The sequence below is a fragment of the Lepisosteus oculatus genome, chromosome 4, assembly GCF_040954835.1.
Source record: "Lepisosteus oculatus isolate fLepOcu1 chromosome 4, fLepOcu1.hap2, whole genome shotgun sequence".
Classification (NCBI taxonomy): domain Eukaryota; kingdom Metazoa; phylum Chordata; class Actinopteri; order Semionotiformes; family Lepisosteidae; genus Lepisosteus; species Lepisosteus oculatus.
The window spans coordinates 34,677,015-34,697,638 of record NC_090699.1 but is presented as its reverse complement, the minus strand read 5'-3'; the positions used below and the strand labels follow the sequence as shown (position 1 = coordinate 34,697,638).

Below are 20,624 nucleotides of genomic sequence, written 5' to 3'. Positions count from 1 at the left end.
CTCCAGGGAATTTCTTACTTGCAGTTTTAAAGAAGATGGTCTCAAACCCAAGCTGTGTAATTCACACAGACAAGAATATACTTACCACAAGACCAAGACAAGACTATTACAACATGAATGTGAGGTTAAATAACCTAGATTTTACCCCCTGATACTCTCAATGAGCAGATCAGCCACCATTTAAGCCAGAGGCGTGTCAGGCTTGTAATTCAACACAACATGATGGAACAGAAAGAAGACAAAGAAAAGATTGGAGATCCACTCTAATTAAGACAAGTACAAATAACCAATAAAAATGAAAATAATAATACTTATTTTCAATGACAATGGAAATGGGTAAACAAAATGTCTTCTTTTGTATAAAATAAAACAAGTACGTTTATAATGCATATGAAAAGTGGAAAGTGTGGAACATCCATTTAAGACAGAAGCTAAATTTAATGCTTAACAGAGCATGGGAGTATGAGAGACAGCATGCTTCTTCATTTCCTCACTTCATTGGGGATAGGGTGCTCATCAAATCCTTGATTTCTAAAATACCAAAAATTGTACAATAAATCAAACAATCTTAAAGCTCAAATCAAATCCAAGATATTTGATTGACAAAACCCTTTTTATAAAAGCTAGGTATCTTACCTGTCAGATGTTCTCTCCTTGTCTAAAGACATGATTGAACATAGAGCTTTGTGACTGTCATTTCATACCAAATAAAAATATATCATCAAACCTTCTGGGAATGTACTATGACTCATCAGAATGTACCATCTCTCCTATCAAAGTCGTTCAATGGCTTTGGGGAATATCCTGTAATTGAGCACGGAGCAATGACACTGGTTGCCCATTCCTTCTATTGCCCTTTTGCAACTCAAAGTCAATTTTCACTGCACTCCTCTCACAGACATTTAAAAATGCCTGTATATGAAGCTAATACTGTAAGTCTTCCCTATACAATCCTTTTTTCACAAACATAAACCTTTCCAATGTTTGTGGCAAGTCCTCAAGGAGCCATTGAGACTTATCATTGCCTCTTCCATGTACACGTCTACAGAAGAATATACTGCCAGCACGTACTGTAGATCTCTCTACATTCCTGTGGTTTCTTACCTACAGTATTGAGATGTAGTGAAATGTATCACTATACTCTGCCCACATCTTCTCCAAACCAAAGAAATTGGTTGCAGGCACATTCTCTAAACACATCTGGAAGTGCAATCTCACCAGCTTCCAATGTACTTTTGTGCTCAATCTGATAGCCCAGGTTTTTTTTATTTTAATTCAGACTTGATCAGTTGATCAGTCTGTGGAGCTGAAGTCTCCGTCTTACTAGAACTCTAGCATCTCTGACTCACACTCACATAAATTCCTTTAATTGCTTTTTTGACATTTATGCTATTAGAAACATTGAATCTACACTTCTCCAACATCCACCATTGTTGTAAAAAAGTTATTTTATGTATCCTTTACCTTTCTCAGAAAAAATATTTCTTAAAATCCCATTAAGCAAATCTGAAACTTGAGAATTTGTTAACATAAAAGTGAGAAAAGTGAGAAAAAATGGTCATCAAAACAGTATTTATTAACTGATGATCTAACCAGCCGAACTATAATAAAAAACACTAAAATGGTAAATATAGTTTTGAGAAGATTCAAAATGTTTAAATGTCTAAAAACTAAGCTTTTGTCAAGGAGCATTGTATCCAATTAAAATTCTGCCACATATTAATGGAGAATGTATTAGAATCCTTAAAAGCTATTTAACAGATTGTAAATGTAGTTTTAAATGACTTTTATCCACACAGTAATTACCAGTTCGATTAAAATCCCTACCTAAAATCAACACTTCAGAATTACATTCCAATAAAAGCTCTAACTTCTGAAGGAAATTAATTCAGTGAGAGCATATACACATTAATAAAGTTAAAAGGCATGTTTTTAACTACTGCCTGAACTGTAAGTAGGCACAATTTAACTACCTCATTGACATTAAGAGAACAGGGTAAAAATCCTTTGCAAATAGCACAGCTACACCCACACTGACATTAGTAAGTTTGATTTAAAAATGGGACAAAGCTTAGTCCAGATGTTTCTGGACATGTTTACTGAACATTGTATTCAGCAGAAGTGCTTTTCATTAATCACATGAACAGATTAACATCAGAAAAAATAAAATCAGTACTGATGACCTGTTTGCTTTTTATCTCATCTAAAAACTTAAAAAAACTAACATCCCTTAGCATTTTATTAATCTGATATATTTGAGGAAATTAAGGCATCACTGAGATTACCTTCTTCGCTCAGATCCTGGGCATTCAGTCTATGCCTGCAGTCAGCATAGTCCATGATATAAGAGGACAGCAGTCCTAATCAGTTTTCAGTGGACTATAAAGACTATAAAGAACAAGTAAATGTTTATTCCATGCTGAAAACAGAAGAAAAGAAAATGTTTCAGCCGTGGAGCTTTATTCAAGTGAGAGTGAGAGAAAAACCTTGTTTCATTTTCCATCAACAAAGATTCCTTCCCTTCTTATTTCAAATCTCCCTGCTATCTAAGACAGTGTCCACCACCATTCCTCAGCTACTTGAAGGACCAGACTGTCCACTCGCCCAATTGCTTCATGCACTGCCAATTTATATTTTAGCGATTGCTAACATCTCCTACAGTCGATCAACATTCTTCTAAGCCATTTTAAGGCCATTCTTATGAACATGGATTAAGTATTCATTTAGAAAAACAATTTTAAACTCTCAGCCTTGACATCCTGATCACTTTCGCAGAAGTCAATTCAGCCCAGGAACTGTAGATGAAAACCTTTCAAAAACAATTTTAACAAATTAAAACTGTACAATGTAACGAAAAACATGAAGTAAGAAAGGATAAAGCGGCCACTCAAAAAGACAAATTCTATAGAATTATTGGAAGAACAATTAAAGATTCAAAGGAATTAATGTATCGTTAATGAAAAAACAATAATAGATACAAACATGATCCACTTCAGTAATGAAAATCATTATTGTTGAAATTTTTATAATAGATGGCGTTGTGTCTGATATTTAACAGAGAATGAGATATACTACAGACTAGCCTAAAGATACCAGAAAACCATCTTTGTGAGGGACAGACCACAGCATTGAAAGCAGTGGATGCAGCACAAGGAATTCCATGAAGAAATATCCCAAGTATCAGAATTACTGTCATTTGCCAAGCTGCAATGAAATAATCTGCAAGCTCAGAGGCTGTTCAGGAGTAACTGACATGAAATATATCTTGATCCAAAGAACTTCTGATGTACAGTAGCAGTAAAGAGCATCAGAGTTTTATACACTGAAAAGTATAACTTTATTCCTGCCAAAAATAACAGAAGTCAACTTGTATGAAGAAGTCATGGTTAGAATTACACTGACTGTTACAGTGTTCAATCTAATTGCTGGGGGAAAACACCTCCTTTAACATAAGAATCCCACTGGTAAAAAATTGAGAGCAACCTTAATAGAACAGACAAGACAAAAAACAGTTTTTTCCATTGCTTTGAGAACTCAATCCGATACTCAAAGTTCCAGCAGAACAATACAAGACCAGACAGTGCTATATTGATGTTATAGGATCAGCTCCACAAAGTGTGGAATAAGTGAGCCATGACTAGCTAAACTGACCAGCCATGCAGCTGACTGAAGCAACATAGGAAGAGTGTTGAAAAGTCCCAAGTGAGAATTGATATCAATGTTCAAAAGTGTTGCATCTCATTTGTCATTAAATAGATTATATTACTGAAAATAATTACTTTTGGTTACCTGTACAACACATAATGTAAGTCAAATTAAAACTAGCACAGCATCTCTCAAAATGGTGACACTTACGTTACCAATGTACTCTGAGAGGAGTTCCTGAAGAGCCTGTCGCACCACATTGCACTCAGTGATAATTCGCTCACGGTGAATATCACGTGTGCAGGAGGAGTCAGCCAGCAGAGCAGCTCCGCTGATAATGGCTTCCAGTCGCTTTTCAAGAGCGGGTCTGATATTATCCTCATTTACAGTTAAGGGATCAATCACAATCACACTCTGCAAAACAAACATAGGGAAAGAAGGTTTTCAGTGCTTCAGAATGGAGATAAACTAGAACTGCATGCATTAAGTACTTAGAAAAGAATCTAAGTGGTTACACCTTTATTCCAGATGGTTTTGATTCCTGTGATAGCACATTCAGTGTCATTCAAGGAAAGGAAAATAAAGGAATGGAAATGTATCTATGCATTTACAAAGTAATACTAGATTGCTTTTATAAAATCATATAAGCAGTAGCAGAAGTCTTTGCAGAAGTTTTTATTTTTTCTGCTCACATACCTGTATGCTAAATTTATGAACAAGTAAAGATTTATTACATGCTGAAAAGGGAAGAAAAACACAACATTTCAGCTCTGGAGCCTTCTTCGGGTGTGTGTGTGTGATAAGGATGTCAGTATCCTGTTAGACATCACTGTAAACCAGTTGAAGAGAAAATAAGGGGGTGCTTTTGACCTTAAAGAAACTAATATTTATCAAAGGTCACCACAAGGTCATATTGGGGTAGTAGCTTAGCAACTGACAAAGAATTAAAATTGGTTATAGATTTACAGCAAAAAGGATTCTTACTTTTCAATGCTAGGTGTCTGTCACCTGTGTATATTGAAAACCGCTTGCTTTTCAGAGAGCTCTTTTCTTTTCACCTTTATTTTGAGAGATGAGAAATCTTCTTTTGACATTTAAATAACCCCTTTCTTTTTGGCTATCTTTTTCACAGTTACACTCTGGTTATGTCTTCACAATGGCCACCCAATTCCACTAGCCACTGTGAGTCCCTTTATATAGCAAACAATCTAAACTAAACTCATGTGAAAATGTGACTCTCAGTCCTTCACAATTAACTAATAAAGCAATGAATATGCCACAGGTGAACCTACTGTCTATACAAACAATAGAGGCCTTGATGACCTCTAGTGGCAGATCAGCTGAAACTACTACTCTAATAACTGCTCTCATGCCTCATCATGGAACAACAGGGATGGGGTGGCTTGGTTTCATATGGAATAACATTCGCTTTACACATTATAGTTGCCTTAATTGCTTATAGTTGTGCAATGTGCTTGCACAGAGCTTACATTTTTGCCTGAAAAGGCCACAAAACTCCTCAAATCAATAAAACTCTCCTGGAAAGCATGTTAATTAATAACATCTAAAGGTATAAAATGTGTTGTGATATCAGGGCAAGCATTCACCTAGCATATTAAGCTTACAAAAGTATCTTTATAGGAAAATCTCAAATATACTATACATTGTACTTATTGTAGAACTACTGCTTCACTAAAATTCAAACTAGTCACTAGTTCCATCCATCCATTTTCTAACCATTAATTTCAATAGTGGGTCACAGAGGAGCCCAGACTTATCCACAAAAACAATGGGTGCAAGGCCAAATACATCCTGAGCAGGATGCCAGTCTCTTTCAAACAGTGCAAGTGTGTGTTTGGTTTGGTGTTTGGGCACACACACTCACACCAAGGCCTGTTTTCCCAGAAGTCAATTGACCTGCCAGTATGTCTTTGGACCAGAGCAGATGGAAGAAATACACACACATGAAGAACATACAAACTGCATGCAGATATACCACAGGAGTTGAACCCAGGGCCCAAGCTCTGCAAAGCAGCTCTGCTACCACTGTGCCACCATGTCACCCACTATCCAGAGTTGTTCCATAAAATTCCTCTATTAGAAATGAAAGTGGTGTCTACCGGAGACCCTTAAGTTAGGTCTTTTCAGTTACAATATATTCTTACAAAAGAATTGTTTGTTGTGAATATTAATTTAACATAACACAGCACACCAAAGGCAAGCAGATAGCCACAGTTCGCACATCTGATTGATGACAATGCTGATGAAAAACAACATTCTTAAAAGCTTAAAATGTATCAACTGGAAAAGGATTTACTTTTTCACATTGCGTTGTTCCTTTTCATCAACAAATTATACATTTCATATAAAACTAAACTATAGCAAAATAATAACTTTCCTGCATAAAGGATATAACGGATTCTATAGTTTCATAGATCAAAATTGCTTTCACCTGTTAAACATTAAGGAAATCCCAGTTATACACCAGTAAAGCAAACCATTATACAACTGAATTTATGTTTTTTTAGTATTTATTATATTATTTTTCATTCACATAAAATTATGATTTGTCAGGAACAGTCTACAATCAAGCACACTTGATTCAATCAAGCACAAGCAACATTCTTGATCTGATTAATAAACTAGTGTTCTTTCAAAAGGCGCACATCAGTTGTGAATGGCTAGTGTTTGAGAGCTCCAAGCCCTCCTCTACTCTTAAAACAAACTTCGATGGCAAGCTTTTCTGTTTTAGAAGTGGCAAAACCACAATATCAGATAAAAGTCAAACATGTTTACAGCATGGTCACTAATCACCTTCCCAGGCTGTTTTTATATAATCAAGTGCCTTGCCCATCAAAGTAGTGTTTGATGGGATTACAATATTACAATATTACAATATTAATAATTGTAATGTTCAAATAATTTTCAAAGTGTTTCCTATTTGCTCTTTTTTTCAGTTAGTATATCCATAGGACCTACTAGCTATAGCACATAGGCATTTACAATATTTCAGCCTAACAGGCTTTTATGTTACCTTCTCTATGCAGCTAAATCATAAACAGATCATACTGACCTAAATCAGTCAAAAACAGATATTCCAGAAGTTTAAACATCATTCTTTTGAGCGAGTCCAAAAACTATCAGGGTTTAGAAGGTTTTCCAATATTGTTGATGGTACAATGGACAGGGTATACAAATTTGACACCTGAAGAAGGCTCCACGGCCGAAACGTTGTTATCTTTCTTCTCTTTTCAGCATGGAATAAACCTATTACTTGTTCTATGGTGTACAAATGCCTCACATGGGCTCTGCATTTTTTTCGTTTAAACTGTGAAAGCTGTAGTCCAGTCAAAAAAGTCAAAACGTTTCTACTCAAGGTATTGTGGTGTCTCCGGGGAATAGTTTATGTAAACGAAGGTAGGACTTACACCACACTTTACTGTCCTCAGATCCGTGGCATTTCTTCAAACAACTGTCTTCCTAATACAGTCCGTAATCCGTTCCCTTAGTCCTGATTCGTTCCGAGTTCCAAAAGTTCGTAAAAAAGACAATCCGTGATGTATCCTAAACCAGTGTCCGTAATCCAAAATCATAAACCTTTCTCCTTGCAGTCGTTCGTTGTTCCTTAGCCCTGTAACAAGCACCTCTTTCCACTCTTCTCCTCCAAAACACATTCACCTTACCGGCTTCCGCGCTCTTCACTGCCTCCGGGCCACTTATATTCCGGTTCCTGATGCGTCTCAGCTGTGTCTCGTTGTTTCTTAAGGTAGACCCTTTCCATCTACTGGTCAGCTGATTCTTTTTGTCCGCCATCTTGCTAAGGTCAATCTCTAGCATTTTCAGCGTTTCGTTTCGGAAATACCTGTTAGAGATGACCCTTCCCCGTGTCCTCTTACATTCCCTCCCCCTGAAATCAGCCCCGACCTCGGGCGATCTAGAAAAAAACAAACAGTGCATTTGGGAGAGGGCGTCTACATTTCCTTGTTTTCTTCCAGGTCTATAGACCATCTGAAATTGAAATCTTTGCAGACTAAGACACCACCGCGTAATTCTATCGTTTTTATCCATATTTTGTAACATCCATGTTAATGGCGCATGATCTGTGTATAATATAAATTGTCTTCCCAATAAATAATACTTCAAATAGTCTAGGGCCCATTTGATTGCTAGACATTCTTTCTCTATCGTGGAATAGTGTTTTTCGGCTGGATTCAACTTACGGCTGATATACAGAATAGGATGCTCCAGTCCTTCAATCTCCTGCGACAGTATGGCTCCAATCCCAGTGTCTGAAGCATCAGTTTGTACCATGAAAGGCTTACTGAAGTCTGGTACCTGTAAGACTGGTTGAGAAGTGAGAGCTGCTTTTAAGTCTTGGAAAGCCCTCTCTTCCAAGTCGGTCCATTTTATTTTCTCCGGACAGCTCATCTTCGTCAGATCGTGTAGAGGGGCGGCCATGGCTGCAAACCCTGGGATGAAACACCGATAGTAACTTGCCAGTCCCACAAACGTTCGAATTTGCTTCTTGGTAGCTGGTTTGGGCCAGTTCTTGATTAATTGTACTTTCTGATCTTGGGGCATGATCAATCCTCTCCCGATCGTATAACCCAGGTAATTGGCTTCCCTAGCCCCCAGACAACATTTATTTGGGTTGGCCGTTAATCCTGCTGCTCACAACGCTCCAGTCACTGCTTCCAGGTGATGTAGATGTTGTTCACAGGTCATGCTGTGGATTACAACGTCATCCAAGTAGGCGGCTGCAAAATCCCGATACATCTCAGAATTCGGTCCATCAATCTTTGGAATGTTGCGGGAGCGCCATGCAAACCGAAGGGTAGGACCCTATACTGATATAGTCCTTCAGGTGTGGCAAAAGCGGTTTTGGCTTTATCTTCTTTGGCCAGCGGCACTTGCCAATATCCCTTCGTAAGATCAAGGGTGCTGATGTATCGAGCGTTACCTAATCGCTCGATTAGTTCATCTATACGGGGTACGGGGTATGCATCAAACCGCGAGATCTCATTTAACCTTTTGAAATTGTTGCAAAATTGGATAGTTCCATCCGGCTTGGGGATCAGAACTATCGGGCTAGCCCACTCACTATGGGATTCCTCGATTATTCCCATCTCCAGCATTTTACCCACCTCTTCTTTAATCAGTTTCCTTTTGGCTTCTGGTACTCGATACGGGGGTAGCCTTACCTTTTTCCCCGGTTCCGTGACGATCTTATGTTGTATAAGGTGGGCTCGACCAGGTGTCCGGGAAAAAACATCTTTGTTTTGGGACAGGAATTCTTGTAGTTCCTGTTTTTGTGCCGGAGCCAGGTCTCCCACGGCTACTGCACCCATTTCTTCTTCCAGAGGGTCTGGGGAAAAGTGGGTGAGCAGAACTTCGGAGCCATGCCATTTTTTCAGCAAATTGACGTGGTAGATTTGATGCTGCCGTCTTCTGTCATGTTGCTTGACCTTATAGTTGACTGGCCCCACCTTTTCCACCACTTCATAAGGTCCCTGCCAGGATGCCAAGAATTTACACTCTGGGGTTGGAACTAGCACCAGTACCCTGTCCCCAATCTGAAATTCCCTCGCAACTGCTCCCCTATTATAAATTTATTGTTGTTGAGCCTGGGCTTTCTCCAGGTTTTCTTTCACTAAGGGAACAATAACATTTATTCTTTCTCTCATCTGTTCCACATGCTCAATGATAGTTTGTAAAGGGGAAGGTTGATGTTCCCACGATTCTTTGACCACGTCCAATAGGCCCCGTGGTTTCCGAGAGTATAATAATTCAAAGGGGGAAAATCCAGTCGAAGCCTGCGGTACTTCTCGAACCGCAAACATGAGATACGGGAGCAGCTGATCCCAATTTTTCCCATCCTTTTGCATCGTCTTCCTAAGTATGCTTTTCAGGGTCTTATTAAAACGTTCTACTAGACCATCGGTTTGAGGGTGATAAACAGAGGTTCGGATCTCTTTAGGAATTCCGACTCGAGCGAACAGTTGTACTAGCTCCCTAGCTATGTTTTTGGTGGTGGCAGCTCTCAACGGAATGGCTTCGGGGTACCTGGTAGCATAGTCTACTATTACTAGAATATATTGGTGACCCTTGGTGGTTCTGATCAGGGGCCCCATCAAATCCATCCCAATCCGTTCGAAGGGGGTTTCAATAATTGGGAGGGGAATCAAAGGGTTCCTATAATAAGGTTGTGGCGCACTTTTCTGACACTCGGGGCATTCCCGACAGTACTTCTCAATGGCCTTATAGATCCCTGGCCAAAAGAACCTAGAGAGGAGTCTCTCGGATGTCTTCTTTACTCCCAGGTGCCCACCCAGGAGGTGGCTATGGGCCAAGTTGAGGAGTTTCATCTGGTAAGGCCGGGGAATAAGGAGTTGTTCCACTTCTTCCTATCCCTTCTGCTGCACTTGATAAAGGAGATTATTCTTTGTCATAAAATATGGGTAACTCACTGTGTTAGGATCAGTACACCACTCCCCATCAATTTTCCTGACATGTCCCCACGCATGTCTCAAGTTCCCATCTTCTAGTTGGGCCGTCCCAAACTTACCCCGACGTTCTGGGGGTTCCCAGTTCGGTAGTTCCATATTTCCAAACTCAACTCGACCCTGATGAGACGGACCCACAAGAAAGATCCGTTCCGCTTTCTTGTGGGTCCGTCTCATCAGGGTCGTCGGTAGGGGCGTCACCACTGTCTTCCGGCCAGGGGATTGGTCTTGGCCTAGCTGATTGGATCGTGTTCCAAATCTGGAGGAAATGGGGACAGTCTCGTCCCAGTATGACAGGGTATGGCAACTGCTCAACCACTCCTACCGTTGAGCGGTAGGTCCCCTGTTCTGTAGAGATGCTCAATTCGACCATCGGATAGTCTTTGGTGTCCCCGGGAATGCAAGTAATAGGTATTCCCTTTGTTCTTGGAATCTCTAGTCCTCCCGGAAGTATTGTAGGGGTCACCAGGGTCACCGCACTGCCAGAGTCCAATAAGGCCTCGATGGGTTCTCCCTCTATTTCGATTTTCGTAAGATGGGGATCCTCGCGGGTCGGGACCCCCGCTGTAAGGTAGTTGCATAGGGCTTCATCTCTGGGGTCTACCTGCATGGGTTCGGGCAGGCCGGGGCAATAGCTGGCTAAATGCCCTTCTTCCTAACAATTAAAACATCGCCGGGTTTCTTCCCATGGCCGGGGCCTTGAGTCAGACTTCCCCCGAAGGGTTTTTTTTAACTGTATAGGTTCCCGATATTTATAGGCCGATACTTTATTTCGGTTTCCAGACTCTTGGGGCTTCTTCTCTCCTCCCTCCGAAAGTCCCCTTTTCTCTCCCTAATCAGGGCCTCTGTGGCATGGTGTCTGTCCACCCAGTCCACGGCTTGATCTAGGGTCTGGGGATCCCCTTCACTTACTTTCCTTTTCAGGTGCACAGGCAGACTCCTCACGAAATGATCCAACACCACCCTTTCTACCACCTGTCCTGGGTTTATTTCTTCTGGCTGGAGCCATTTCTTTGCCAGATGTACCAGGTCAAACATCTGAGACCTCGTAGGCTTGTTCATCTGGTAGCTCCAATTGTGGAACCGGACTGCTCGTATCGCCATGGTTACCCCTAGTCTTGCCAATATTTCATTTTTCAGAGTCTCATAATTCTCTGCATCTTCTTCTTTTAAATCATAATATGCCTTTTGGGCTTCTCCAATTAAATAAGGGGCTACTCTCCCAGCCCATTGCTCTTTGGGCCATGCATTTCGAGCTGCAGTTCTTTCAAAGGTGGTTAAATACGCTTCCACCTCATCAAGCTCAGTTATCTTTTCTAGCGTAATTTGTTCTTCCTGAGCGGTGCCTCTCCCCGCTACCGGGGCCTGCTGGATTTCTTCCCTTAACCTGCACAACTCTGCGCGTATTAATTTTTGCTCCTCTATAATTCGTTCGTTGGTTTCTTTTTGGATTTGGTTCGCCTCCAGTTGCGCTTCGTTAGCTTCTCGTTGTCCTTTTAATGCCTGGAATTGGGCGAGGGTGGCCTGGGACAACTGCTGTATTAATTCTTCCATAGCGTTTCTTCACACGCGCAAAGCGGAACCCGCACACACACACACACAAAAAAAACTTGCTCTCTTCGATTCTCAAACCCGAGCGGGAGCTGCCCGCATCCTCCACCAATTGTGGTGTCTCCGGGGAATAGTTTATGTAAACGAAGGTAGTACTTACACCACACTTTACTGTCCTCAGATCCGTGGCGTTTCTTCCAACAACTGTCTTCCTAATACAGTCCGTAATCCGTTCCCTTAGTCCTGATTCGTTCCGAGTTCCAAAAATTCGTAATAAAGACAATCCGTGATGTATCCTAAACCAGTGTCCGTAATCCAAAATCATAAGCCTTTCTCCTTGCAGTCGTTCGTTGTTCCTTAGCCCGATCCATAACAAGCACCTCTTTCCACTCTTCTCCTCCAAAACGCATTCACCTTACCAGCTTCCGCGCTGTTCACTGCCTCTGGGCCACTTATATTCCGGTTCCTGTTGCGTCTCAGCTGTGTCTCGTTGTTTCTTAAGGTAGACCCTTTCCATCTACTGGTCAGCTGATTCTTTTTGTCCGCCATCTTGCTAAGGTCAATCTCTAGCATTTTCAGCGTTTCGTTTCGGAAATACCTGTTAGAGATGACCCTTCCCCGTGTCCTCTTAAAGTATGTACCATACAGTAACTCTGCTGTCAGGAAAAACTTTCCTCAAATTTTAGAAACGTTGAAAAGTTTTCCACAGTCCTTAAAAGTGCACATTAAAACTAAGCACATCAAAACCTGTTGGGTAAGAGTTAAAATGAATTAAATAATTGAGGATTCACCCATTTGTGAGCATTTTATACTTAAATAATGACAGTATACTAATAAATGTGCTGAAATAAAATAATTATTTATCTCACAAAAAAACCTGCCCTGCATCCAACCTGAGGTGTAACTCCCCATAAAAATTGCATCCTTGAAAATTATAAAATTAAGATGTCAGAAAATTGGAAAATTGTGAGAACAGAAGACTTAACTAAAAAATGTTTTAGATATACCCATTGTGTTCCAAAAGGTAGACCATAAGCATTAACAGACAAAAACAGATCTCAAGGATGCCGCAAAGGCAATGCTCAGTTCACCACCATTTGGGTTTAACCCTTTGACCTACAGGGAATATGAAGCAAGTTCTTCTCTTTCCTGTCCTTCCCAAATGGACTGTGATCGAGGGGTTTATATCCCCTGTTATCTCCACGTGGAAGATACCACAAAGTTTCATATAGCGAAGTTATCGTACTACAACAACAAACTGATTATTTTTCCTCTGAGCAATGGAAATGCTTAACAGCCACTGTAAATAAAAAATGTAAATACTTTAACACTGTAAATTTTAAAAGTCAAACAATGGGTAGTGTAGGAATATTCTGTACAGTATGTGCAGCTATGCACCCATCTTCATTAACTACGTATGAGAATAGTAGGTCTGGTACTGTACCTCTCTCTTCTTTAACCTCAGTTGGCTTGGGCTTGAACATACACACACTCTCGGTGTAAATCAGTTCTTCAAACACAGCATTAAATAATATGAGTTCAACCATTAAACTTAGCATTGCAGGTCTGCCTAATTTTTTAGATTTGTTAGATTCTCCACTCTCCAGCTAGCTGGACTATATATCTGACTGATTCTAGACCACCAGCCGCGGGCAACAATGAGGAGAAATTGTAAATCTAGTTGTGGGGGATCTCACTGCTGCATCCCCTACTCTATAAACAGAAGTTAATGAGATCTGCTCCCCACAGAGCATTTACTGCATCTGTTTATTTGCAGGCTTTGCACAAGAGGAGAGTACAAATCATTAGGCAATATGATTTTCTGAATATCTGAGGGAATGGAACTTATTTTAAAAGGTTAAGTGCTCTCTAATCTCTGCCTTGGCTTCTCCATACATCTCTCATTCTGTTACAACTATGCCCCTACTCCCAGGTGGCTGTTCAGAAACAACCTGGCAATTCAGAACAAAAACTAAACACAATTATTTTGGAATGAAAAAAATGAGGGAGGTCTGATGAGCCATTATTAGCACAGCTCTGTTTTTGCTTTATGCGAATGGTGCATTAAATAAATTAAAATGGACATACAGTAAAAAAGGAAAAGCAAGTAGAGTATAACTCATTAATAATGAAGTTAAAAGGAAATTTGGTAATCCAAAAAACAGTACAAAATGTACCGTATCATATTTGAAAAGATTGTGCTTTGTGTGTTGGTACAATTTGATGAAAATATAATAAGTCAAAGGCAAACAAGAATTTTATTACTAAAAAAAATAAAGAAAAACAATAGTACTGACTGGAAAGCTCAACTGTCACGGACGTCCAAAGGGACTAACCGTGGGGAGCAGGAGAGCCGAAAAAGACCCATATGCGTAGCGGCGAGACAGGAAAAAGGCCCGGGCTCATTAGTGCAAAGAGTTCAGGAATTTCTTATAGAAACCTACGCCCTCAGGGAGCGGACGTGGGGCGCCCTGGAGCTAGGCGGGTCTCAGGACATCCGAACGTCAATGCTGAGCGAGGGCAGAGTGCAAGACCTGGAAATATATAGCCCAAGGGAAACTAGGGACAGGACAGAGAAGGAGCGCCCTCTGGCTGCAGAGTGACATCAACACCAAATTTCACGCAAAGATCAAACACTGTGGTACATTGCATATATGACGAACATCCACCCTCTATTATAACCTGTTTTATAACATCCACCATGTATTATAACATGCACCCTATGTTATTAAACCCTCAAATAAATACAATATGTGAAATAAAATATTATATTTTATATCCACATTTAATAAAATTCTATTTAAATGTGTTTCACATTTCCCCTAAAATACCATTTTCCAGTTGCCATATTCTCTGCATTTTTAAATTCTGCTCTTGAGCAGACAATTACATTTAATATGAAAGAATATGTTGCAATTTTGAACATGGTTGACCTAGTCTTGGGTAACAACAGACTTCCTTTTTCTTCCACTGAAGATTAGGTGATAAACTGCACTCAGTGTGGTTCAAAATTGAAGAGTAAAAATTGGTAAACACTATTCAATGGATAAAAACAAATCTAAAGATAAATCAGATATTTGTCATTTTAGAAAACTGGCTCAAATAAGTACTCCAATAGCCAAGCAAGCTCTACCATATGTACAGGAAATCAACAGTACTAGATCTAAATATTGATTTAGAAAAAAGAGAACAACACAAATATTAAAAGGCTGGGTGACTTTTATATTGTACATCCAAAGTACTGTACTAAAAGCAGATCAACATGCTGGGAAACTTATGTACTTGCTTTATACATAAAAAACAAACTAAACTTTTATGTTGCTGGTTCCTTTTTCACTGTTATTTTCCAAATAAAAAGTGGGTATCCAGAAGACAAAGTGACATTCCCATTGAGAATTCTAGAAATAGTCCATTAATGTTTCATATATTGTAATCTCAAATCAGGCTAGTTTTCCACGAATATGGACCTTGAACCACCAGAACAAGTGCTTGTTTGTCTCTGCAACTTTGTCACTCACTTAACTCTCTAGATCCCTATGAACATTTTCTGGCAGTACAACATCTAAAACACAATGTTAAATATTATTTAACCATACCTTCTCTCATGAGCTTCCAATTTTTTATATTTCAGTAATAATAAGCATCGCAGCATTAGAAAAGGAATTGCAAAAAGGAGATAATATGATCATGCTTTTTTCACAAACAATAGTGATTAATTGTATTTAAGTCATATACAGTTTCTGCTGATCTGCCTGTCTGGCATTTCAATGGTCGGTATTTGTAACGGAAAAACACTTTGTTCATTTTTTTCTATAATATTTGCAAATCAGTTATGCCTGGAGTATGGAACAATTAAGAGGAAAGAAAATTAGCTGAAATAACTAAGTCATAAGGGGTGATGGAATGCTGACATGTTCATTTTAAATTCTGACAGGGTACAATTAAGAACTTGATTAGCTGGGAAAAAGAGAGAAACATTATCCATAGCATTTTTCTATTACCTATGTTCTCTAGAAATCAATATGCTGCTCAGTTAATACACAAAGGTGATACAATATTTATTGAAGTTTATTCTTATGTATTCAGATGAAAGGACACAATACAGAAATAAATGTGTGGCAGTGTCTGATTTGCATAATGATTTGCCTTTGTATTCCATGATTTACTTTCTGAAAAATAAAATGCATGTAGAAAACTTTTCCATTACAGACACAGGTAATAGTCTCAGAGCATTTTCATTTAGTCTGCCTGTAGACTTCACAAATATGTTAGGGATTGCTGGAAAAAATGACATACATTTACATTTTTAGAATTTTCAGAGTGTCTGTTGCTTTACCCTACCTGTCTCAGTGATGGAGGTTTCTTTTTAGTGTATTAAACATATTTCAGTGTAGTGTAGTCCCTGACAGTGTAAATTTAACATTAAATAAAAACAACAAATATACTCATTCATCAATATCGTAGTATCCTTACATATTAAATAGAGAAAGTCTATGAGTTTTTGGTCAATCTTTACTATTTTGGTAATGAATTAGTATTCGGTACATGAAATCTGTGTATGAATGTAATGTGGAAGATTTGAAAGAAAGGTTGATCCATGTTATTGTTCTGTTGTATGAATCTGATCTCTGGTCACATTAGTGAAGGGACAGACTAACTAAAATATTTCCATGTGTTCATTGAACATCATTTAAGCACTCCAGGTTACTTTAGGTACTCGTGTCTACTTTAACATGTATCTATATTCTTAAAACTACTTTGGAAATACCGGCTTTATAAAATATTGCTTTTAGACCATTCGTTTAGATCAATGTATAGATCATGTTATGCTGCTAAAAAAAGATATTACTGTGTAACATGTAATTCGTTTTTTTTTTAATGTATGAAATACTATGCTAATCCAGCTTTATTGTATGTGTACTGTGAATGGAAATGGAAATATCTGATCAGATCCAATCTTGAAAAACCAATAGAGAGTTTTGCATTTGCATTGAAATTCTGGTTCAATACTTAGGCCATATGTCTTGTCTATATCTGAGGATGTGGGTAATTATAAACTTTAACAACATTGTCCCCAGGTGAATCATTACAAATTTAATATGCCTGTGCATGGCTTTCCCCTCTGACAAACAGATGACAGCTATTGTTACAGAAAATAATGTCCCTGCTTTTTATAGATGATGGAGTTAACCATTAATAAAAAACTGCTATCTCTATCTAAAGACTGTTTAGATAGAAAAAAAGGAATGAATAAATGAAAAGCCTGCAAACTACAGTACACATCTTTGAAATTAAATGTTTACATTTTTACAACTCTAGCCACAGAAAACTATACCACATACTGTGACAGGCTTACTTGTACCTACCAATAGTGGGGGAATAAAAAGTAGGGCAGTTGAACATGCCACAACCTCAGCTAATACCCAAGTGACCAATAAGTCACCAGTCTAGTTCAGATACAGGAAAGCTTTCCAGCTACAAAGCAACCTTGATGCTAATTGGAATCCTGAGTGACATCTATTGTTGCGAGATGAAAATTGAAATTTTCATTACATAAATGTAATTACATTTTTTAGTAAGAATCCAAGTTTCCCATGGTTACGCCATACTGTACAAAATAAATAAAAGCTACCTTTATTCTGATATTAACAAAAGCTGCATGTTTGTTGTCTTCTTTGATGATTGCATGGAGCATGATGATTCTCTTTTAGCGGGTGATATGGTAGTGCAATGGTATTACTGGCATTCAGCACTTGGGGCCCGGGTTCAATTCCTGGGGAGCTAATTTATATCTATGTCCATTTTGCTTGGTATTTTGTTGAAACAATCTGTTACCATTCTTAAGTGTACAACTGTGTGGAGCTTGTATATTCCACCTGTGTTTATGTGGGTTTCCTCTTTAACAACAATTAAAGAGGATTCTCTTACTGTCCAAAGGCATGCTAGTAGGTTAAATGGCTTCTGGGAAAATTGTCCCTGGTGTGAGTGTGTGTGTTTGCATCTGCCTGTGCCCCATAATGGATTGGTATCCCATTTAGAGTGTATCATGCCTTGTGCCCACTGCTTGGGAAGCTCCAGCTCTCCAGCAACCCTGTATTACATAAAGCTGTTAGAAAATTGATGGATGGGTTCTCTTTTTAGTGCTTCAAATATTATTTTCATTTACTATGTGGCTCAACCAGTAATGGTGTCTGTTCATAGGACAGAGTTTGCCCTGTAACCCAGACATCAGTGATAGGGACCAGTATTTCCCAGGGTTGGATAGGATTGAGTTGCCCAATGTATTCTTAGCCATAAAACATCACCCTCTGTAGCATGCCTAGAGCCTTAGAGCTAAAGTTTCAAGTGAAAGCTGTACTGTACGTGTCCTCATTTTACTGGCTAATTCATTTTGCGGTCACTGTAAACATAAGAAGTCAAAGGGTTAAAGAATGTTTTTTTAACTTCACAAAATGTTAATATTTGTCAGCAAAGTTTCAGAAACTACTCTCAAACAAAAGAATATTCCTGTTTTTCTAAAAAAAAAAACTAACAATTGCCTAGGAAAAACATACAGTAGTGTGAAAAACAATAAAAGTTTGAATGATTTCTGAAGTACCCAAAGAATGTTCTGAGCAAATCACTTGCATTTCAAAACTACAAAAATAGGTACTGAAAAAATGTTTTCTGAAAAATGCTTGTCTTCCAAGAGTTACAAGGTTGTAATTGCCAACTAGAGAAATAAAAAGAAAAATAATTGGTGCTTTCACATTAAAAAGGTCATTGCAGAAGCTATCTGTACAGTTATGCTTAGCGTGGCAAGTCAGCATAGAAGCAACAGACATAAAAATGGAACTTAAATCACAAGATACAAAAAGCAGAGTAGCAAAAGGTGTTTGCATGGCAAAGTGTCTGATAGCTGGAAGTTTTAAAAACCTTTCTACTCTTCGTGAGAAGTTTACTCATTCTGGTAAAATATAAGTCTAAGCTGAAAAAAATATTTGAAAAAAGATCTATAACAAAACTTATTTCAGTTTTCATACAAAGATACTAATCTGTTAAAAACATAATCAGAAATATGGCAAAAATAAAACTCAGAACTACAAATCACAACTTCCCTTTTTTTTGCATATTTTATTTCCAATTAACTTTTTGCATGAACAGAACTCCAGAGTATTTATATCTCCAATCAGTATTGGAACTGGATAATTTTTATTTTCTGTGATCAAACTCACTTGAACCTGGCTTATTCTGTTTATTACTTTTTTATGAAGGTAAGACTTTAAAGTCATTTCCCTGGGGCAGTTAAGCTCAGGTTCATGTCTAGTTAATTTTACTGCATCTACGTTTAGAAAAAAAAGACTAGACGTCAACTGAAAATTTAGGATGTTCTACCACAAGTGCTCAGTTGAAACAAGTGCTGACAAATGTAACACATTCCACTCACTCTCACATACCCATGCGCACCATTTTTCACAAACACTCACACCATACGTATCCTATCACTTTTATCTGCTATCACTATTTTAGTTCCTCGTTTTCCCCTCTTCTTTGCTCACTATTGTAGTTTGTCACTCGGAGCTCCCGCAGTGCGCATTGTCTTTCTTGTCTTCTCTGATTTTGGATTGTTTACTGACTTTTGTCTATTTCTTGGTTTTCGTTCTCGCCTTTCGGATTGGATTTGTTGCCTTGGTTCTACTGCCCTCTGTTTTTGACTTATTGCTCGTTTTCTGGATTTTTGGATACTAGCTTAGCGTTTTGGACTTCTGGTTATTGTGTATGTGGCTTTCTTAGCCCTGCACAGGGTTTATTTTCTCCCTTTTTGTGACAACAAATTATAGAAAAATAAAAAATAATAGGATAAACACAACATATATCAAGTGTTTTACAGTCTTTTCCAGTAGTTTTTACTAAAAAAGGAAAACAAAAGTAAGTAAATAACTATAATAAAAAAAACAAAATGTACAATATTATTATAATATCAATAATAAAATTATATTAACTTTATTTTTAACATTTTATTAGCTCCTCCCTAATTTATTTTATCCATTTTGCTGGGCATTTTATTGGAACAATTTGTGTGTAGTACTTTGCTTAAGGGTACAACAACTGTTTTCCGCAATTTCCCTCACAGGATCAATAAAGTATCTATCTATTTAAACCCAGAATGTTCAAGGTTGCCCAGAACCTCTAAACACTGCTGCCTGTCATTAAGCTCTACTGGAACTCACTTTCTTGGTCTCCAAACCAAAACAATCATAAAATTCTTAAATAAAATAAAACTAAAATAGTTAAGCATATATCCAACCCTCTGAAAATACAAGAGTCTATATTTTGCTTTGTTTAAGATGACAGAAAATGGAAAGGACCTAAATAAGGACTTAAAAAATATTCCAAATACTGGATTCAGCTTTAAAGCTTCAGGTGAAGAGTTTTGTATTTATTACTGTTGTAGCCTTTCTCTAGCAAAGCATGTCCTGACAAATATTAAATGTATTAAGCTTGTATACAGTACATTACTAATATTCTATGTTCATGAATACAAAAATGCAATGAATAAATACAAACTGTTGACAAAGATTATTTAAACATAGGCTGGTAAATTAAACCATTAATTAAATAAATGGTCTACATTGTACAGATTATTGTAAATTACATTGTTTTAATTAATATACATAAATATATTATATTCTACATCACACTTAAAGCTATAACAGTCTGGAGTATCAGATTTGCAAACACATTCACTAAACAGTACAGTGAAAGAATAACATTTACTCAATGCCATTCATATGCACCATGAATCAATGACACCTAAAAGGAGCTGGACCTCTAGGCTAACTAAGACCATATCTATCAAATCTGGTGATCACAATCAAGCATGGCACATGGGCAGAGGGCCAGTTAAGTGAAACAGGCATTAGTAATTAATTCACCTTATCAAAG

The 20,624-nt window shown here is 38.2% G+C and overlaps 1 protein-coding gene across 1 annotated transcript in view; it reads right to left on the bottom strand.

Annotated features, from left to right (window-relative positions):
* LOC102699018 (catenin alpha-3) overlaps positions 1 to 20,624 on the bottom strand; it is a 545,540-nt gene that overhangs the window by 397,534 nt on the left and 127,382 nt on the right. Inside the window, exon 7 of the mRNA XM_006630805.3 lies at positions 3,856 to 4,059. Within this exon, the coding sequence (XP_006630868.2) occupies positions 3,856 to 4,059 (204 nt within the window). The remainder of the gene's footprint in view (positions 1 to 3,855; positions 4,060 to 20,624) is intronic.